General features: G+C 35.9%; 1 protein-coding gene across 1 annotated transcript in view; it reads left to right on the top strand.

Moving 5' to 3' along the window:
• Positions 1 to 23,228, top strand: part of LOC148951294 (E3 ubiquitin-protein ligase HERC2-like) — a 299,149-nt gene that overhangs the window by 253,399 nt on the left and 22,522 nt on the right. Inside the window, 8 exon segments of the mRNA XM_089091055.1 lie at positions 5,720 to 5,847; positions 7,247 to 7,564; positions 11,678 to 11,800; positions 11,802 to 11,892; positions 14,143 to 14,472; positions 16,110 to 16,278; positions 18,758 to 18,921; positions 22,416 to 22,660. Of these exon segments, the coding sequence (XP_088947181.1) occupies positions 5,720 to 5,847; positions 7,247 to 7,564; positions 11,678 to 11,800; positions 11,802 to 11,892; positions 14,143 to 14,472; positions 16,110 to 16,278; positions 18,758 to 18,921; positions 22,416 to 22,660 (1,568 nt within the window).

Below are 23,228 nucleotides of genomic sequence, written 5' to 3' on the forward strand. Positions count from 1 at the left end.
GCTCAACAATATCATCAGCGTAGGCAAGATTGTCTATCAGCAGCCCTCCTATTGTTGCGCCATATTCCTACTGCATCAGTGATAGAGCGACATTTAGAAAGAGGTTGAAGAGATGTGGTGATAAGATGCAACCCCGGAGTAGTCCTGACGAAGTTGTGAACTCTTCTGACAGTCCATCAACGGTTATTACTTGGCCTCGGAACTAGTCATACAGACTCTTGATTACTTGGACAATCTCATAAGGTATCCCGTAGTGAAGGAGGATTTGCCAGAGTCCTTCGCGCCATAGCAGGTCAAATGCCTGAGGGAAATCACCGAATAGCTGGTAGAGCTCTTGGCTGAATTCCATGTATCATTCCATGAGATATCGAACGACGAACATCTGATCGATTTTGGATCTTCCAGGGCGGAAGCCGGCCTGATATTCTCCTGTGGAAAAGGCAGTTGTTGCTTGTAAGCGTCGGAGTAGGACTTTTGTCCTACAGGACACGTGACTGATGGCTTGTGAGGCTGATCGGACGGTAGTTTCCGCACTCTTTCTTTGACCCCTTTTTGTGAATAGGTACAATGGTAGCCTTGCACCACTGACGGGATACGTGGCCGGTTTCCCACGCCGCAAATACAATGGCGTGGTACAGATCAGTTACATCATCCGATCCGACGCTAATGAGTTCAGCGGTGACTCCGTCTGGGCCAGGGGCTTTTCCTTGTTATGAGCGACTTGATTGCTGACTCGGTTTCTGACTTAAGTGGGGGTGGTGGTCTGAGTTCTTGGTCGGGTATGGGGAAGCGGGTTAGTATTTCAGGATCCGCAGCTACTGGTGGATTCAGTTTATCGTTAAAGAATTCTTTTTATGCTTTCAAGTTTCATCTTTGAATCGCTAATCTCATTTCCGTCTTTGTCCAGGATCACTGATGTTTGTGGCTCTTTTTTCCAGCTTAATTCGTGTACCCTTCTGAGTACTGTTCCGCTGCTCTTCTTCTTGAACTGTACTTCACAGTCTTTGTATTTCTTTCTCAAGTGGTTAAGTAGTGCCTTTTTGGTCTCTCGCTCTACTCTTCTCTTGAGCAGCTTGTAAGTATCCCGGTTGTGGCGGTCGGATTCATTACAAAAAAGTTGCTTATCCTCGCATAGCGCAATGATCTCATCTGTGATCCATGGTTTTTCATTGGGAGTTTTTCGTCCGAGGACGTCGTTCGCTGTCTCGATGATTGCTGATGTGACCTGCTCGGTCAGGGAGTCTATCTCATTAGCGGTGGTCAAGGGAGAATGATTAGCCAGGATCTCTCGAAATTTTTCAGATAGAGTGGAAGTGTATTTCTGCCTTTTTTCGGGATCCTGCAGCAGATCCACCCGGAATCTTGGGATTTTTGTTGCTTTTTGAAATTTTCTCATTCTTAGCTTAAACCTTGACATCAGGAGAGTGTGGTAAGAGTTGAAGACTGCTCCAGGTAATGCTACTTTGTCTAGTATGGAAGACTTGCAGCGCTTCGATATCAGCATATAATCAATGTTGTTCTCGGTTTTACCGTCTGGGGATCTCCAGGTCACTTAGCGTCGATGGCGGTATTTGAATATTGTATTCGTTACAAATAACTCGTTTTTTTGGCAGAAGTTCAGTAATTGATTCCCTCTCGCATTGAGTTTACCGTGACCAAATGACCTTATTTTATCGGCCAGACCGGTATTATCCGTGCCTACTATAGCGTTAAATTCCTCCATGACAATCAGTACGTCTTTCTTATGGATTTGGTCGATGATGCTCTGTAGTGTGAAAGATAATTCATCACATTCTTCCTCACTTCTGACGGACTCTGCGTCATAAACTTGGACGACAGAGATATTCTTGGCAGCTCTCTTCAGTTGTAAGACGGTTATTCTTTCTGAGACTGGGGTGAAAGAGATTAGAGATTTTTTGGCAGTTGGTAGTACGAAAAATCCTACACCTGGTGGATGAACTCCGTCCTTGCGGCCGGACAACGAGAGGGAGGCTCCAGAGAGGTTTTCCTCACTTGTTCGGGCGAGGTGCGTCTCAGAGAGGCCGATAACATCTCAATTGTACCTCTGTAGTTCTCTAAGGGCAAGATCTAGTTTTCCCGGTCTGGCAAGTGTTCGGATGTTTAGCGTGCCAAAGTGTAGGGTGGTTTTTGTTGGAACGGAACAACCGTGTGGATTTTCGCCCCGGGTGGGGGTAGTCCTAGGCCTAGGGTTGTCGGCTGCCCCGGACGCGGTAGCATGTAAAATCACATTATCCTCATTCAAAATTGGTTGTTCGTCGGTTACCCCGGACGCGGTAGCATGTAAAATCGCATTATCATCATTTAAAATTGGTTGTTCGTCGGTTACCCTGGACGCAGTAGCAGATGTTTGCATAATACCGAGCCCTTTTTTCATGATATTCAAGAGAGGTGGTTTCTTGGCTAAATGGGTGGTGGCGGCAAGCCACTCCTCTCCACCACCTTTCAGAGGCCGTTGTCCGTAAATCTGGATCCTCCGCCCTTCCGCAGTTGTCCTCATATAGAGGGTCCTCCCACGATGGTGTTCTGCTTCACCATGCAATTTAACCCATTGCTGGGAGAAGGTTTGTAACTAACGGGACGTGTCCACACGCCGATGGGCCCTGCTGAGTGTACATCCGAGGGGCCTTCTTCCTCCTCCGCCCGTATTTAGAGTCCTCGGGCGAGGGTGCCCCAGTTTCAATTAAGGACCCCCAGGGACTGGGTCCTCCCTTGGTCCTCGCCTCCTACTCAATGGAGGTACCCTACATATCTGTAGGGCGTTCCCCTATCCGCCACCTCGGGACGCGCTGAGTGGCCTGGGGGAGGCCCATGTGCGCAATTATTTTAATTATTATGATTTATTTAAATAATGACTATTGGGATGTAGACATGTCTATAATATAATAAACTAATATTTAAATACAATAAAATACTGTGTTGAAAACATTTCAAAATTTTATTGAGCATTTCATTGAAAACTGTTTAACGTTTTTTCTACACTCCGAGACGATTAAGAAACGGAGGTAAGATGGCATTAAGATTAGAGGTAAGATGGCAAAATAAACTCTTAGCCATAGAAAACACTCATGTATCATCGAAGACTTTGTATTATGTTCTAGTTCAATCCTGAGAAATATGACATGTGCTAAAATTCGGTGATTTTAATCGCATTTTCAATGTTAAAATGGTGTTATCTGTTTAAATGCACCTACTTGAATATTTAAAACGGAAATGCTGAAACATATGCGGATTCGGTATGAAAAGGCAGTATATTCTATTTTTCTTCTAAATGATTTGCTTTTCCATTTTTTTATTGATGTGCGCAAAGGTTAGCATAGTCATATTTGAAAGATGCTGATATTTCTTTGAAGGAATTAACTTTCTTTTAAAGATTTGAAAGATCATTCCCTTTATCATAAAGTACCTTAATAAATCTTTATATCTGTCTTGGAAACAAATAGGGCTCTTTTGTCTCTTTTTTAGTTGTTGGTGTATTGTCACAAGAATTATTGCCGCTTTTTATACTGTTTCCGTTTTTCGATCCTTTTTGACATATTTTAGCTCCAGTTTTTTTTTTAAGTTTTGATTTCTGTCTTTTATTTTTATTTTTTATACAAGCTGCTTTTTGTACTTATCAATGTTTCTAATTGTTGTTGTGGTTCTTAATGTTTTTTACTTCCTTTATGCTTATGATTCTTACTGTTCTGATTTTAATATTGTTTGAGTCGTAAGCTCGGCTATGTTTTAGCTTATGATAGCCGTTTATCATTAAAGTATTGTCTATCCATCAATTTATCTATCCGGCGCCTTGTAATATTTTTTTGAAAAACTTCTATTTGCTTCCTCTTCTCAACCAACAATGTAAGCTCTATCGAGTAGTCAGGTGTGTTTTCTCTCATCTTGTTTGTTTTTTAATATAATCCAGACATATTCTTAAAAAATAAGACGTGGTATATGCTCTTTTCTCACAATAAAATAGTTGGGAAATGAAGCTTTTGATGTCAATTTTCTTTCCTCATAACTTAACCTGACAGAATTCAGGCCACACAAAGTTCAGTCTTGCACATTTCAATCTGGAAAAAATAACACAGAATAATTGAAAGCGTCAAGACTTGATGCATAACTGTATAACCCAGGTAAGTCCATCTAGTACACACAGGGGAGAAGGAGAATTACCTTCTTCTCAAAGATTTATTGAAAGACTCACACCCTCCTGGATAACCTGCAGTTTTTTTTTAAATGCTTCCTTTTTTACGTTTTGACCCGCGCTCACGAAACAAAGTTCATAGATTTAGAACGTTTTGGTTCAGATGCTTGAGTCTCTGAGAACTTTTCAAAAATGAATGTTAAACTAGAAAGAGTTTATTATCAAGCCCAGGTTTTCCAAATTTTGGCGAGGGAGCTTCGGGTCAATGCTAGACGAGGAATCTCCTATAAGTCAGAATTAGACACTGCCAATGGCTGTTCTGCACCTTTTACAGATTTTGTAAAGACAACCTATTAGATGTATTTCCCTAAGAGGAGAGAACTTAGGACGTACTCAGTCATTTGACTTCCTGGTCTATCAGATACCAATTGTTATCCATATTCATTGACGCTATTACTGCTGCCATATTTCTTGTCATCAACATCGGTCATACTATCCTTGGGATAACTATCGTCTCCGTTAGTGCTTAAGGCCCAGATATTGCCCCAAAAAAGCTTTAATCCTTCATAGCCTTTCTATCTATGAAAAATAGATGAAAAGAAAACCCTATAAAACAAAGTAAAAAATGTGCAGAAATTATTGGGGAAATCCTGAAAATGTCAGTATTTTGCGAAGGATCAAATCTTAAAAGCTCCTTTCCAAGCGTGGATTATTAATAGGGAGTTTTTGCTAATTTAGGCGGCTGTGATGAATTTATTGTTCGCTGAGCTTCATGCGGATGGAATTTTGCCTGTTTTTATTTTTCATTGGTTAAATTTTGCTTATGACGAGTTTCTTTGGGTTGTTTTTGCTTGGGTGTTAACCTACCATATTAAATTTTGTATAGAATGAGTTTTGTGTGCGCCTTAAAAGAAACGTTTGCTGTAAAAATATCTGGTCCTGTAATAGTAAACAAAAAAGAAAGAAACTATATAAACTTGCTACCATTTTATCAGTTTTTTTTTCCATTCTCCGGTAAAATTTCTGGTGAATGAAAGAAAATACTACATAATCAATTGCAAATCTTTACATGTATTGCTGTAATGAAAGTAATTTAGCAAGATGAAGTTCGATTTTAAAGTCATCTTCTACAAACAAACGTTTGGGATTTGTGGTTTTTGGTCGTAACAGGTACATTTCACATATCCTTAATAAGACATCAGTGTAAAATTGGGTGGAAAAATACATCCTAAAAAGAAACTAAGAGGCTATTAGTTATATCAATATGGTACAGTTTTGAGAATTCAATGTCCTAAATCAGAGTTAAGCAATTTCCTTTTCAACTATTTTACTTCAAATAACAAAGGTAGACTACACATTTTTTGCACTTATTTGAACAAAAAACTTAATTTTAAGGTTTTGGATAAAATTTTGATAAGTATATCGAGTCTAGTTCTGAAAGTCTTAACTATTGCTAGCTATTCTTTCCTATGAGAAATCCAAGCATTTAGCTTTATGGAAAGTTGAAGTGTTTTGCTAATTTTGAAATTATAATCCATGATCCATCTGTAAAAAATTTATACTTTTGAGCAGGTTCACTTCATTGCGTTGCCTGCACAGAAGATGGAGAAGTGTATACATGGGGTGATAATGATGAAGGACAACTGGGAGATGGAAGTACATCCGCAATCCCCCGACCCAGAGTAGTTGCAGCACTTCAGGTACACACAATCAATTTTTTTATTTTTAAATTGTATTTTCTTTTTCTTAGCATAAGAAATATGATTTCCAAGTATACGTCCCAGAAATAATGATTATAAAACAGTACGAAAGTGTTATGCATTCAGTTGTACGACGAGAATTTCACTGCTAAAAGCATATCGTTGTTGCATATAGCTTTTTAATTTGCTATTACTCATTATTTAGTAATAAGTTGCCTTATCTTTATTCTGATCTTTTTTTATTTTCTAAAAAATATACTTCGCATATATTTTCCAAAAATATGTGTGTCCGTGTAGATTTTAAAATAATGTACGATCGTAAAAAGAACAAAAGTGATTTTAATTAGAATATTTACTTCCAATCGTAAAGTTGTACTTAAACAATAAAAAAAATCAGAGCTCTCCTTATTTAATTCGGAAATTCATATTTCCTCAAAATTGTTTAAGAATAGGATGTTCGTGAAGACGGAGGGAGGGAGCTATGTAGGTAGAGAGAGAGGTTTACGGCGGGAGGCTTATGGGTTCGGGCATGTCTCTTTCCAAAATCTTAAGATGTTAACACCTTTCCCAATAATTTCTTATGTTGTCATCTACTTTGATTATTCTTTTTATTTTGTTTATTTGCTTTATTTGAACTCCCTTTCCCCTTTCAAATAAATTACTGTGTGTGTCTCTGTTTGAAAATGAATCAGTATCGGTTCTGTTGGATAGTGGTGAGACTGAAGGATCCTGATTATCAAATGAGGTGTGCACCCATGTGGGTATATCCCTACTGTAAATAAAATGCACATTCTTGTTAATAGACAACCTGACAAATAAAAGTGTCTTAAATGCTACAGAAAATTTGATATCTAGCTAACTGTTAAAGTTTTTTTTTTACTTTATGCCAAGCTGATGCTCAATAGTAGCAAATTTCCTACATTAAAATGAATATTCATATAATAGTTGTTTTTTCTTGTGACAGACTCACCTAAAATTGAGCAGAAGCTGCTTAGACTTTATTGATCTCTCCCCCTCCAAAATGTTAAATGTAAACGAACCTTATATAGTAACTTCAGTCCTCCCAACTGAGTTTCTAAGTGTGCCCGTGTATTGGGTGAATAATATTTTGAAATATGGAGTGATTTATCGCTGATTTGGTTTAAAGATGCAAAAATATTACAAAAAAGCCGTCCCTCTGCTATTAATAATTTTGTTCAAAATTTTTATCCTAAATATAAGCATGATAACACTTAGAAAAATTTAGACTACACAGAGAATGTGTGACTAAAATTACTAGAAGTTACATTACAGGATAAAAATAACTGGAGACCGGAAAGAATCACTACACTAGTGACAACCACCAGCAGTTGCAGTACTGCCTGTCTGAAAAATTATCTAATTTCTTTTTTTTCATTAGGGTAAGAAAATTGACCGAGTGGCCTGTGGTTCTGCCCATACACTTGCATGGAGTACAAGTAAATCAATAAGAGCAAGTACAAAAGGTTGTCGTCTACCATCATCTGTTCCCTTAGAATATGACTTTCTTCGAAGTATTCCTTTACATGTCCTACGAAATAGGCTAATCTTGCTGAATTATGTCTCAGAATTGTTAAGTCCAATGGTACCATTACTTCCTCTTGGGCATCTAACTTCGAAAGACTACCTAATTTCAACGGATATTAATAAATTACGGCCATTGATACCTCCATCAGTCAAAGAAGCTTTATTTAAAAAAGTGAGTTCTTTGACTTTTTTTATGCTTTATTTTTCTAAGCAAATTTCAGCTTCAGTTTTATTAAATGTTATGGTCTTAAAATTTACATTTTTAATTGCTCTTGAGTAGCAAATTCGTAGTGTGTATAGTAGATGTAGTACCTTCCAAATGCAAATAAACAAATGCATGGTTTGACGCTTGAAATTGAAGAAATTTATAGCATACCTTTCACAAAGAGTCGATAGATGGCTGGAGGGGTGATACTATTAGAATCTAACTGAGTCTTCCCACCACCACCCCCCAAACTCCCACCTCCCCTCCCTCTTTCACTCGGAAAAACACTTTAGCGTTCTCAAACATAGGAATTTATATATATATATATATATATATATATATATATATATATATATATATATATATATATATATATATATATATATATATATATATATATATATATATATATATATATATATATATATATATATATATATATATATATATATATATATATATATAATATATTTGTTTAATTTTTTGTTTATTTCCTTCAAAATCGAGGAGTAAATAAAACTTATAAAAGAAATTGCAAAATAGCTCAGTAAATAGAACAGAGGAATGATTTGCAATTGGCTTAAAAACATAACTAGATAATTCATCAAACAATGACAGACTTATTTTTGAACTAGACTTGGAACGGCTCATTAGAAATAATATCATCAGCGTAATCAACGGAAGACACATTCCCTCCCCAAGAGATAAGGGTTTTAGGTAGTGACTGATTACACTCCTCCAAACATAATAAAATACAAGGGGATAAAACTCAACCTTGTCTAACTCCACAACCAACTGAAATCGGATTAGAAAATGAATCAAAAGTTGGTGCAGCATTTTTTATCCCAAGCCTCGAATACCAGAATCTAAAAACCCAGCCACAGAAAGGGGAATCCCTCCACTAATAGAAACTAAAAGAGCGAAAGCATGCGAAATATCTTCATGGCTCCTTTTATATCATTAAAAGCGTATAAAGTGGGGATCCAGTGGACATTGACTCATTGATTATCGTATAAGATGTTGCATAGGCATGGTCCCAGCCAATTCTTTTTTTGAGGCCTACTAGATTAAGACCAACGTCCAAATAATAAAAAAGATCCTTTACACACAAGTTTTGGGTTGCTTTGGGTTGCGCAAAGATCCTTTTACACACAACCCTAAAAGATAAATTTTAAAAAAACACGTTTTTTTCAACTGAAAGTAAGGAGCAGCATTAAAATTTAAAACAAACTGAAATTATTGCGTATATGAGGGGGGTTGCTTCCTGTCAAACAACTCGTTCTTTACGCTAAAGTTTTTTGGCATTTTTAAAAAAGCTGCTTATGTTATAAATAAACGATCCTTGTATTTCAGGAGTCGTTCTTAAAGAATCGGGACAAAATTCAAACGTTACCGTAAAGAGTGGGGTGTTGATTAGGGGGCGACCCTCGTCATATACGTAATAATTTCTGTTTGTTTTAAATTTTAATGTTGCTCCTTACTTTCAGTTGAAAAAACACGTTTTTTTAATAATGCCAGGAAATATAGCTGCGCCTCCGCGGAAAAATCCTCTTGACATTTCCATACCGATGAAAATTTACCTTTGACATTTACCTTTAACCTCTCCACGCGTAAAATTGAGTCGGTAAAGAGGAAGTACGACAAATAAAAAGAATTTCGTTTAGGAATTCTGGCAAATTCCCCCAGTGCAAAATTTCCTCTGACAATTCCACACCCCAGAAACTTCCCTCCTCGTAGAAAATTTCCCCAGCAGAAAATCCCCCCCCCCCTCCCCCTAAAAATGTATGCATAATTTCGAATAACAATTACTAAACGTAGACAATGGACCAATTTTATATATTAGAGCTTTTCCCATGGGCTGTGGGGGGTCATGTTTTTTCCAAAGACATAGGTATTGGACCTTTCAACAATGCTGAACAAAATTGCTGTCTCAAAATTTTGATCGGGCGACTTTGAGGAAAAAAGGGTGGTGATAGGGGGGCTATTTGCCCTCCAATATTTTTGGTCACTTAAAAAAGGCACTGAAACTTTTAATTTCTGTTTGAATGGGCCCTTTCCCAATATTCTAGGACTATTGCTTCGATGAGATCATCCCTAGGGAAAAAAATAAATGAATAAACATGTATCCATGATCTTTTTTCTGGCAAAAAAAATACAAAACTTCACATTTTTCAGATGGGAGCTTGAAACTGCTATAAGAGTTTTCGGATACATTGAATCTAATGGTGTGATTTTCATTAAGATTCCTTTTTCGAAAATCAGTAAATAGTCTCAGGCTCTTAGCTTTTGATGGGTAACACTAATCTTAATGAATATTATGCATTTTGAATCAGCATAATAAGCCAAGTCTTCTGATATGTCTATTGATATCAAAATTCCATTTTTTAGAGTTTCTGTTACTATTGAGCAACGTCGCTCCTTACTTACAGTTCGTTACTACAGACTGTTTCAAAGGAACATTAACAGGCTTGAGGATAAGACTTAAAAAATCCGAAAGAAGAAGTAAAGAAGCGAAAGCCTATTTCCCATGTTTTGAGAAAATACTACAGTGGTCTTTTGGAGACCACTGTGGTAGAGATCATTCGTTGTTTTAATTTACGATATGCCCCTAATAAAGAATCAAACAAAAAAGAATTCATGCAAATTGAAAGAACCATTTAAAATCTGATCAATTTGCGAATGTTATTCATGATCATTCAAAGAATTAGAAGGTCACCAAAATGATTGCCAACCCAACAAGTGAAGGTTCAGGTTTTTTAGGTTCATTAATTCTCTTTGTTCAACGTAGAGCTTCCAAAATTTGCTTTATGAAACTCACATCAGAGTAGGCCATAGAGGAAGAACACTTATGCTTAAAGAGGTGCAAAATAGATACAAAAATTGACATATAGATCTCAGAAATGCTTAACATTCACCATTAGGGCATGATAAATTCTCCGGTGAAAGTTAGAATTAAGGATATTTAACGAATATTTCGGACATACACCAAGCGACTATGTTTTTGTTGGTATTGCATGAAGTTTTGTTTATTTTTCTAGAAGTTTTGTTTATGTTTTGGACCTTATAAATTATTGTTATCGCAGCCAAGGTGCAGTAAATGTGTCCTATATTTACATTGTATAAATAAGCTGACTCCTAGCCAGTTTTTGCCTATTTTTGCCTTACAAGTTAAAAAAAGTCACTTTTTGTAAAAGCTATATACAGACAGCTAGTTAGAATTTCAAAATCAAAACTTTTCTGGCTTTCAAAAATATAAATTAACTATCCTTTAGAATAGCCTTATCTGTGTTACAGTAATTCCTCTGTTATTAATGTGTGTTTTTCTTTTTTTTTTTTTTTTTTAACGGATCACTTTTACTTGAAATATTAACTAAAAATGTCACTGTTGATTATTTGAATATTTGAAGTATTATCCATATTAATTTTATTACGAGTGATACAAGGAATATTTGAGAGATAATTGTTTTCTATTTTATGTTTGTCGAAAGCTAAGAATCTTAATGCTTACTTGAAATTTTGCTATAAAGTGCATTTTTTTCCATTAAAAAGTTTCAAATGTATTTTCTTTTTTTTATCAGCCTTTCTTAATTTTACAAAGCGTCATTTATAGTTAATTTTTATTCTCTCTCTCGCTTGAATTAAGGCCTTTTTTAAGTTGAGATTTTCAGCATTGTTTGAGATTGTACACAGACAGAGTCCGACTGTTTGTTATTCTCCTTTTTCAGTTTTTGAATGTTTTTTTGTTATAGAAATTGGTATCCTGTTTAGTTAGTATTTTAATGTTTCAGTCAGATTTAAACCCATTTAAATAATATCTTAAACAAACAAAGAAAATATGTTGAGATTCTTTTTTTCACACGATTTGCTTTTAGGCTGGGATAGACTGTAAAAATTGCTCAAAACCTTTGGGAACTTTTTGGTAGATGTTGACACTAGAACCTGTGATCAATATGGAATGGAGGTGGAGTGTATGCTATTGTGTTGGTGCCAGGTGGCTTAGCACTGTGACAAGCATGAAGTATGCAGGCAGCATACAAGCATACAAGCATGAAGTAATAGTAAGGATTTTTTTTTCTTTAGGTCGTACAGAGCACTATGGTACGAGATAGACAGCATGGTCCTGTTGTTGAACTAAACAGGTTACAAGTTTGTCGCTATCGTAGCAGACAAGGTACTGGCCTGGCCGGTTCAGATGGTTTAAAGTGCTGTTTTTGGGCAAATGACTCTCAAAATGAGCCAGTTGACTCCTGAAATACTAGCTCTACCCCATAGGAACTGGAAAGTCAAGTTTGTTGGTAAGTATCTCATAGGCTATATTATATTCTGCCATGAAATGAAGGTTCTTGCACCTTTTTGGGAGACTCTAAGCTTCTAAGACAGGGATCCATAATGATTTTTAAAAAAACTGCGTAAATCAAGTTTTGTAAACGATACAAGATTTTAGGATAAAAACGATATTAGATTTTTTTATAAACGATAAAAATCCCCGGGGCTGAAAAATGAAAGAAATAGGGTAGAAATAAGATGTCCTTTGTGGAAATAAATATCCCCTGCATCTAAGAACATGTTAAGACCTATGAAATTGTCCCAATGTTAATGTTGTTAGTTTTGATGATGTCTGGATTTTCTGCTACATTTTCAATTCGATATTATATGTAAATCATAGAATTGAAATTTTGGAGCCGTCCTCTCCTGTTATATAGTCTTTCTTTTAGCAGAATTAAGCAAGAAAACTAGGAAGCGACCATGTTGTCTAGTTTTTCTTCTATCTTTTTTTATTGTTATCATTACGTGTTGTGAAGAAACAAAAAATACTGGTTTTACTTTTCCCTGATCAACGTACGGTTTTTTGAAAAATCCCTCGGAAGGATAGGAAATAACACGCACACTCACATCATTCCGTGAGGATATAATAGGAGTAATCTCTGAGAGTCCACGCTATGTTCTTTTCGCACTTAAGGAAATTTGTCTGTCTCAAAACTACAGGCTCCCCAAGAAAAAAAAACCTTCAAAGCTATTATAGGCTCTGCAGCTGTTGATACATGCCTGCGTTGAGAAGAAGCACTTCTTCCTTTGAGCCCCCTAATCTTCTTTGGGTATGTTGAGGCTGTCTTGCGAGACTACGCCGTCACTTGCATCTGCTTCTGCAGATTCAGATGCTAGCATGGGCAAATCACTCTGGCTATTGTATAACCTGATCGAGCCTTATACTTTTAGAGAACATTTTCTCTGATATAACCATTTTGGACATCCTCAGCAATATTTGGAAAAACTTCATCTTGTAATTACTTTTTTTTTTAATAATATTGTCGATAATTATCTGAGCCTGTGCAGTTTTTCAGAAACTAAAATGCTTTGCCAAATTGTGATGGCAAAATAATGAACGATATTAACCACAGAATTGGACTGTCAACCTGTTCTTTCTATAGATTAATGCATGTTTGGAAGAGCAACTCCCTACCATTCAAATTAGTCTCTCTTGTAGCAACGTACTCTTCTTACTCCTCTATGCTGGCATGGGCTGGAACATGAACCATTTGTTCCAAAAGAGAACTTTTTTTCGCTCGAAAATGTGTGCCCGGGAAGAATTCTAAATAAAAGCTCGCAACTAAGAGTCAGCGAATCTGAAATTCATAGACGAGTGGGTTAGCCTGTTACTACTGCTGTTCTAAGAAAAAGCGGCGAACATGTTTGGGACAATTTTTCACTGGATATAAGTGGACCGAAGAAGATGTGGTGCCTTGGACTAAGTGGATCAAAAACTTTTATGCGCCACCTAAAAAGCCAATCGAAAACTCATTTTCCCAATCAAAGTTTCTTCTTCTTTTTTTCCTTTTCTTTTGTGTTTAACGAGTAATGTCTATTTAATATCATTAAAAATATTTCCCATGAATATATGATTTTTTGTAGAGTAACAAAAGTCCAGTCCTTGTGTTTGTTCACTGGTAAAATTGCATAATGTGTTGTATGACAGGGGAAAATAGCTAAGTATTGACGAGAATCTCCAAAGAAAATGATGGGATTCATGTGTAGTACAACATCCTAATACAGAAAATTTTACACTAAAAAAAGAACTGCCACTTAATTTGATATCTTGCTCACATTTTTTTTAAGAGTAAGATATCCAAAAATAAAAATAGACTGAAAAAAAGGAAAGCCAAGCCATCTATAATGTGATGGAAAAGTAGATGCTAATAATTCTTTGACGAAGCGGAATTGTTTCTTTTTGCAAATAATATCTAATAGTCCTCCAAACAAAAGGTATAAATGAAACTACCCTTTGATCTTAGCCTTTTATTTTTTCCAAATTTTAACGCTTGGAAAATCTTATCTAAGGGTTTTGATGTGTATTTAGAAACAAAAAAATATCCAAAAATAGTCGTCTTTATTATACTGTATCTTTATTCTATTTTGCTCCTCTTGGACATTATTAAGTTTTGTTTCGGTTGTGTCTGACGCATAAGTTCAGCCTACTGCGTTTAATCTTACATACACCCAGATAATCAAACCATTTATTTAAGTTAAATAAATATCTTTTTCCGCAGGCGAAAGTGTTGACGACTGTGGCGGTGGCTATAGTGAGAGCATCGCTGAGATGTGTGAAGAACTTCAAAATGGTTCTGTTCCTCTTCTGATCATGACCCCGAACGGAAGAGAAGAATCAGGGACAAGTAGAGATTGTTTTTTGCTTAATCCAACGGCTCGCTCACAGATACATTTGGATATGTTTAGGTTTCTTGGCATGCTGATGGGGATTGCTATACGGACTGGTAGCCCCTTGAATCTTACTCTTGCAGAACCAGTTTGGAAACAGATTGCTGGAATAAACCTTTCTCCAGCTGATATTACAGAAGTCGATAAAGATTATATAACAGGTATTCTCTCTTTTCTCAATACTTTAAACGTATCAATTTGCCTGAAATGTTCTCTGGGAGGAAAGATATAGTCTCAGTATAATTGAATAAAATCCTATGTCTTAAATTTTTACCTGAGAATTTTTATTGATTTTTTTTTAACTCAGTACAGAAGTTATTTAATTTTTACAATTAAATTTATTATCTACCATTTGAAAGATCGAAAGAAAAAGACAGGGTGTCAAAGAATCTAGCTGATCTTGCAATTTATTTTAATCCACTTTATGTAAGTAAGAAAAATGTTTGAATTTGGTGACAAAATGAGGAAAAGAAGTCTATCTCTCTCTATTTCTCTCTCTCTTTATCTTTCTCTCTTTCTCTCTCTCTCTCTCTCTCTCTCTCTCTCTCTATCTCTCTCTCTCTCTCTCTCTCTCTCTCTCTCTCTCTCTCTCTCTCTCTCTCTCTCTCTCTCTCTCTCTCTCTTTCTCTCGTTTTTTTTTTGTTTCTAATGCAATTTGTCATAACAATATTTTTAATTTAGCTTTCGTTGAGGTCTTCTGTATTTGGCGCTTTCAAATTTACGGGAAGTTTATTTGTATGTTTTCAAAATTAGTAGGCTATGCTCTGGAATGATCTTTGTATTGGGTTAAAAAAAAATTTCTTGAACATAAAAACAATCCGTATCTGTTAATTGATGGGCAAGACCTTCACTTTCAATTAGTGAGGAAAATAGAGACTCGATACAAAAATATTCTTTTGGAATGTGGAACTTTTGACTCAATGTATTGTCACTTTTTTTTCTAAAAGCAGTAAAGTGCATAATTCTTTATAGGTTTTTTTTTATAACCGTTACAATCAAATTTCTGGTAAAATTTTTGAATGAAAAATTGACTTGCCTAAGTTTAATTCTTAAACCACCAATTACGACGTTTATTTATTATTTATTTAATGTTATTAATTGTAGAATCAACAAGAAATACTTTTCTTCAAAAAAAATCAAATAAGCCTTTAATAGTGCGATCATACAGTGTCCCTTTTATCTTGATTTATCGTATGATAAAGTCGATAAAAGGCTTTGAAGCGAAGGATGGGTGTTTTATGATATGATTTGGGATAAGTATGTGAAACTTTGTTGCATGGAACCTAAAGATTGTTTTTCGGCTTCGAATATTTCGAATTTTATGAATCAAACCGTTTTGTTTATATACAAGCTTTCTTAGTCAATAATATATTCCAAGTAGATGGCGCTTATACTCAATATGCAAAAGGAATTACTGGACAAACATTTATTAGAAATGACACAATGAATGACATAAAACTGGGAAAAACGGAATTTGAGAAATGTTTTCTTGGAACGTTTGGCAGTTTTAGTCTATTTTTGGATCTTAGAATTCATTTTTAATTCATTAGAATTCATTATTCTTAGAATTCATTAGAAGATATGAATTAGAATTAATTTCTTCGTCATAAATTTTCGGTGATTAACCTTGTTGTTGGTGAATTCTCATTCAATTTACTGCATGGCTTTTATGATTGTAGCTGTTGATGGAAGTATTCTCCAAAGGGACTTTTCAAGACAAAACATAATTTTAGTACTTTGATATAAATTCTGCAATATGTAATAGTTTTACATAAGCAAGATTCTTCTTTTTTTTTAGGTCTGAGATGTATAGAAGATATGCCAGATGATGCAACAGTATTCCAGTCAATGGATTTGCCCTTTACCACCCCTTCTGCAGCTGGACATGCTATGGTCCTATCTTCCAAGCAGAGAAGAATCACCTTGGAAAACCGAAATGAATTCGTGCGCCTTGCTCTTAAGCATAGGTATAAAAGCGTCATTATAAATGCTATAAAAAATAAATGCGCTACTTTGATAGCACTCCGAGATCCGAACTATATTTAATCACTCAAAACAAGGAGATAGTTACCACAAATCAAATGTCAAGTTTAAAGTGGTAAAACTGTGAGTCTTCTATTTAAGTCGGATAGAAGGAAAATAACTACAGAAGCTGGCTGTTTTCTTTTTAAACTAATAATCCCGGACATCACCTAAAGCCAGTAGGGGGGTCATTGCCATATAAAGGGGTGAAACTTAGAGGCACGTAAAAAGGGGTAGGGGACATTTCCTAGAAATGGCCAAAAGTTAGTTTTACTATCTTTGAAGTCAAATTAAATCCTTGGGTCTTACCCCCGACCTCTTTCGTTCCCAAGTAAAAAATCAGAAGTGTCTCTGTTGTTATTCTGCCATGCCTAAATGTAGCTTACAGTATTCCTCAAGGAAAAGTTTAAAAAGCCGTCTGAGATAATGCGTAGTGGCATAGATAATGCGTAGTGGCGTAGTGGCATAGATAATGCGTAGGAAATATTTTGACAGCTAGACGGCATAATAGTAAAATATTGTACTGGCACGTTAACAAATTGAGAGGTAGTAGTCAATCCGGACTTGTCCCAGTTAAAGATAGGAATGGGGTGGCAATTAGCGATAAGACAAAAGCTAAAGCGAGATGGGCCGAACATTTTGAGAATTTGCTTAACAGTGATAGAGTTGCAGGAAAAAATATAGAGGAAAATGAAAAAGTTTGTGATACCTTGGATGTGAAGGAAGATTTGTTTTGTGAGGAGGAATTAGAAACAGTACTAAAAGGATTAAAGAATAATAAGGCTCCAGGTGCTGATAGGGTAGTAAATGAGTTTCTTAAATATGGTGGCTCTTAGGTTAGAAATAAGTTATTGGAGATTATGAATATGATTTTTGAAAAAGGGGAAGTACCTAATGATTTTAGGAAAACCTTAATTAAGCCACTTTATAAGAAAGGTGATAAAAGTGAGTGGGATATTAATTAGGGCATTAAGATGATCTCACCTTGTAGTTAATTACATAGCAGCAAAACACTTTTTAGAACAAAAGAAACTATAAGCTCAGCTCCCAAGAAAGAGAATCGTGTCTTTAGAATAGGCAGAACATGTACCAATTTAGTTCACCTTTTAAGGCTCTTGTTTTAAAAGTACATGAACTGTATAACGCCTTTGGTCCTTAGTTTTATAGATTATGAGCAAGCGTTTGATTCAGCTGATAGAAGAGATTTTGTAAAGGTATTATCCTTGTATGGTATACCAGACAAATACATTAAAATGATTAGTGCTATGTACAAGAATAACACTGCTGCGGTTAAGGTAGGAAATGAGGTTAGCAGCTGGTTTTGTATTAAATCGGGAGTTAAGCAGGATTGTGTTCTATCCCCCTTTATATGGATTATTTTGATGGACTTTGTTTTAAGGAGCACAGGAAAGGCAATGGGAGACCACGGAATCAAATGGGGAGGAAAAAGTCTCCTGGACTTGGATTATGCTGATGATTTAAGCATCCTAGATGAAAGTGTGAGCAAAATGAATGAAGTTTTAGAGGTTTTGCGAGTTCAGGGTGCTAGTATTGGTTTGAAATTAATGTTAGGAAGACTAAGTCACTAAGGCTAGGAATAAGTAAAGATGAAAAGGTGACGTTGGGTAATGAAAAGATTCATCAGGTGGACAGTTTCACTTACCTTGGTAGTATTATTAGTAAAGATGGTGGGAGCAGTGAAGATGTTAAAAGTAGAATAGCCAAGGCTCAGGGTGTTTTTTCACAGTTAAAAAATGTCTGGAAGAATGGGAAGATAAGTCTGCAAACCAAGATTAGAATCTTAGAAGCTACAGTGATGACAGTGGTCAAATATGGCTCTGAAGCATGGACGCTCCGAAAAGCGGATGAAGATTTGCTAGATGTTTTCCAGAGAAATTGCTTAAGGATTGTTCTGGGTACCCGGCTGACTGACCGTATTTCAAACAATAGGCTATATGAAAAATGTGGTTCAATACCGCTCTCTAGGTCTATAATGAAAGAAAGATTGAGGTGGTTAGGGCATGTTGTACGGATGAAGGATGACAGATTGCCAAAGATTGTTCTTTTCGGCCAACCATCTATGGCTAAACGGAAGGCAGGTCGTCCCCATTTGGGGTGGGAGGACGTCATAAAGAAAGATTTAAAGTAAATGGGAACTTAGTGGGCGGGTGTAAAAAGGGAGGCTTTGAATAGATTGGGGTGGAGGAGGAGCGTGCGTAGCTGTGTTGGCCTCAGGCGGCTTGGTGCTGCGATGAGTTGTTAGTAGCAGTAGTAGTATTCAATTTGCTTTTAATTCCATGTTGCATGTAATTAATAAACATTTTCTGAATACTTCATGGCCAATTTTTTTTATGCTAATTCTACTTTTTAAAAGGTTTTTCTCTGAAATGGTCATTTGTTTACAACTTTCAACTCTTGTTTAAGGCTCCACGAGTTTGATGATGCAGTCGCTGCCGTCCGGGATGGTTTGTCAAAAGTCGTTCCTGTGCCACTTTTGTCACTTTTTACTGGACCGGAAGTGGAAGCTCTCATTTGTGGCTCACCAGATATTCCTTTGAATCTTCTGAAGTCTATAACCTCTTACAAAGGTAGGACTCCTTCTTTATTACGCCAAAAAATTTTTTGATAGATTTGTGGTTTTAGTTGCGGCAACTTTTCTGGAAACTTCCCGTGGGAATTAACAACAACAACGAGAACTATTTGGTAATACAATACGCTGTGATGTGCATTCGCTATGGATGAGGAAGAAAAAATTACAGTTAACAGATCATACAGCTTGTGTCCATTTTCTGTATGTTAGTGCTTATTAGATTCTGCAAGTTGTGATATTTTTTTCTCTTCTTCTTTTCTCCCTCTTTTTGTGTTATTTCTCTTTTGTTTTAGTTTCTTTTAAATTTTATATGTTATTCTGTAACTGGTATTCTTCGATTTCTATATTGATTTTCGTTGTATTTTTATGTGTTTTTCTTCGTGATACTCCACATATTGTACCTCTGTATAGTCTGGATTAGAAATAAACAATAATAATAATAATAATACAGTAAACATCAAAAGTAATAAAAAGCTGTAAATATATCATGACAAAACAAAAAATCGCACAGAAGAGAGAAACGAGGACAACAACAGCCAGTGAAATACAAAAGAAAAATTATGCAAATATTTCGGTCGTTTACTCTGCTAAATCGTCCTACGTTCGAAATATTTGCATAACATTTTCTTCTGTTTTTCACTGGCTGTTATTGTCCTCGTTTTTCTCTTCTTTGCGATTTTTTCATTTTGAAATATATCTGCACATGGGAGTAAAATTTGGGGTTTGTCACAAGGGGTTTCTAATTACTAATGAACCTTTCTCCATACCCCCCCCCCCCCAGGTTGTGAAATTTGTCAAAATTTCGATATTTGAGCCTCAAAATGCACTTCTTTGCAGTTTGAGATCTATTGGAATACCCTAGCGATTCTTTTCGATATTTGGGCCTCAAAATGCACTTGTTTGCAGTTTGAGATCTATTGGAATACCCTAGTGATTCTTCTCATTTTTGGGCCTTGGCTGTGTGAAGCTGCTGTTGCAAATGCTGTCTGCTTGAACGCAAGCGCATGCTTCAAGTAAGATATTGTCAAGGTGACCTTAAAATAGAATCTTAGTAGTGGGTTTATCAAAACTATCTAAGGCCTAATTCACTTAGAATTGAATAATTTTCTTCATTAAACTGTATTTCCATTGAAAGATTTCACAAAGAAAGCTATAGACTTATAAAGTTTACCAAAAAACTTCTTTAAGCAATTAGACGTCACTTAAAATAGTATCCATAAAGGTATTCTTTAAAGTCCTTCAAGTGAGCTCACTATTTAAGAGAAGGTCACGTAAAAAAACAAACAGAATACCAAAAGCAGTGGAATTTTATCATTATTACTAATATTGTCATTCTAAGCCCCTCCCCCCTTCAGGCAAATTCCTGCTTACTTCTAAAAAGATTTTGATGACAAAGAATTTTTCTTAAAAACTATAAAAACGCCGTATTCATAGACTACAGATTTATGTCTTGCAATTAAATAAAGAAAAACAAGTTTTTTTCAACTGAAAGTAAGGAGCAACATTAAAAACCAAAATGAACAGAAATTAGTCCGTATATGAAGGGGTTGCCCCCCTCCCTCCTCAATACCTTACTCTTCACGCTAATGTTTTTAGCACTTTAAAAAAAGCTTCCTATTCTAATTGAACGGCACTGGTGTTCCAGGAGTCGTTCTTAAACAATTGGGACAAACAGTCACCCTTTAGCATAAAGAGCAAGGTATTAAGGAGGAGGGCAACCCTTTCATATACAGATTAACTTCTGTTCGTTTTGAGTTTTAATGGTGCTCCTTACTTTTAGTTGAAAAAAACTTGTTTTTTCTATTTAATTTCTGATCGTTTTTCAAATAATGCCGGTTAATCTGGCTCACCCTCCATGAAAAAATCCCTCCCCTCACGGGAAAACTCTTCCGTGGAAATTTTCTTTCACGGAAAATACCCTCTCCCCCCCCCCTTAAAATTCCTTTCGAACAATTCCATCCTTGGTCTGCAAAGTTTCTTCCAGAAGATTCAGCCTAAAAGATTCTCCCTAGCATACTTTTATTTTAAAAAAAGTTCTAATCGTTTTTTTTTTCGATCACTCCGGAAATCCAAACATGCTGAAAATTTCCCCCGGATAATTCCCCCGAAACATCTCCACATTTAAAACTGAGTAGGTAGAGAGAAAGTAAGAAAAATATAAAGAATTTCATGTAAAAATTCGGTCAAATCCCCTAGTGTAAAATTTCCTTTGGAAAGTTCAACCCCGGAAATTTCACTCCACACAGAAAAATATCCTAATGGAAACCCACCCCAAGCACAAAATCCCCCCCCCCGAAAAATTTATACATACTTCCCAATAATAAATACTAAACGTAAACAATTGGCAAATTTTATAATTTAAAGACCTATCCACAGGGGAGGGGGGGGGGTCATGTTATTTTCAAAGACATAATTTTGGAACTTTTTAACTATGCTGAACAAAATGGATATCTCGACATTTTTATCAGACGATTTTGGGAGAAAAGGGGGTGTGAGAGGGGGCTAGCTACCCTTCAATCTTAGAAAGGGCACTACCCTTCAAGTCACTTAAAAAGGGCACTAGAACTTTTAATTTCCGTTCAAATGAGCCCTCTCCCAATTCTCTAGGACTGTTGATTTGACACGATCACCGCTGGCGAAAAAAAAAATAAATAAATAAAAAAATAAACACGCATCCATAATCTTTCTCTGAACAAAAAAATACAAAATTCCACATTTTTGCAATTAGGAGCTTGAAACCTTTACCATAAGGTTCTCTAATACTCTGAATCTGATGGTGTGGTTCTCATTAATATTCTTTGACTTTTAGGCGATGTTTCCCTCTTTTACAAAAATAATGCAAATTTTCTCAGGGTCTTAGCCTTTTATGGGTAAGACTAAGCTTAGTGAATCTTATATTTGGAATCAGCCTCATAAACCAATTTTTTATATATTTATTGATATCTGAATTCCGTTTTTAGAGTTTCGGTTGCTACTGAGCCGTGTCACTCCTTACTTGCAGTTCGTTAGCAGGAACTGTTTGTTTGTGGCCTTCATTTCGGTGCATGTACGAGCATAATACTAGTTATAAAACAGCTCTAGTTATAAACAGTTATAAAAAATGGCATAACTATTAATGTATAAGAGATTTATGTTTGGCTTGATAAGCTTTTAGTGAAACAGTTTCGCATTTTATGCTTCTTTAAAGAAACGAATCTGCACAGAAGGTCTTGAAGAGCTGTAAGCAACAAGCTGCTTTCTACTGACCCCATACTGCAGTTATTCACTCCCTGCTAAAACACCGTGGAAGAACATGTCAATCTACGATTACTTGTTTAAAAACAAATACAAAAAATTAAAAGGTAAAGAACCAATGGCTTATTAAGCTTGACTGAATTGTGTGTAATTATTTAAACTTGCCTCAATATGTACATGTATGTGAAGCTTAGAACTCTTTCAGTCGAGTATTTTAATCTATTTATGCATACCTTAATTCGTTTTTGGCGATTATAGGCGTTGAACCTACTTCAAATCTAGTCCGTTGGTTTTGGGAAGTTATGGAGGAATTTTCAAACCATGAACGATCATTATTCTTACGTTTTGTGTGGGAAAGAACAAGACTACCCAGAACAGTTGCTGATTTCCGTGGCAGAGATTTTGTTCTTCAGGTTTTGGATAAATATCAGCCACCTGACCATTTCCTACCCGAAAGCTATACCTGTTTCTTCTTGCTCAAAATGCCAAGATATTCGTGCAAAGTAAGTTGCTTTTCTTTCAATTTTTGTTAATAATAAAATATTAAGTATTAAATATATTCATTGTATGAAATATCAATAAATATATTTATTATTATTAATAAAATAAATAAAAGTGCAGATAAGCCCGTGCTAGGTACTATAAAATGTACGTATGAACGTATTGAAGCCATAATTAACTACAGGTTGGCACAAATACCCTCCTCCCCCCCCCCCCTGCTTTTGTTATGAGAGACCTCTTTCACGGATAAATAGTGGCCTAAATATACAGTTTTTTCGTATTTGATGCCATAAGAAAAGGGGAGTTTGTTCGTATATGAGGCGTCATAGGAAACATACTCTTCCAAACGCTACTAACCAGTCTCGAGTACTTCTTTCAAAATGCGCAAAATAGTAGACATTAGATTTTCGCTCAAAATTTTGGCAGAAAAAGACTCAATCCAGTCAACATGTTGCCTGCCCACCTGTACTCAGGCTGTAGTTGCGCTGTAGACACATTTGAACTCAAGGAAATGGGTGTCTGTTAAAGGCTCATCATGGTTGCAGCAGTAGCTGTAATCTCTTAAAGAAC

The sequence above is a fragment of the Artemia sp. Qi Xiang Cuo genome, chromosome 6 (assembly GCF_049724085.1).
Source record: "Artemia sp. Qi Xiang Cuo chromosome 6, ASM4972408v1, whole genome shotgun sequence".
NCBI lineage: Eukaryota > Metazoa > Arthropoda > Branchiopoda > Anostraca > Artemiidae > Artemia > Artemia sp. Qi Xiang Cuo.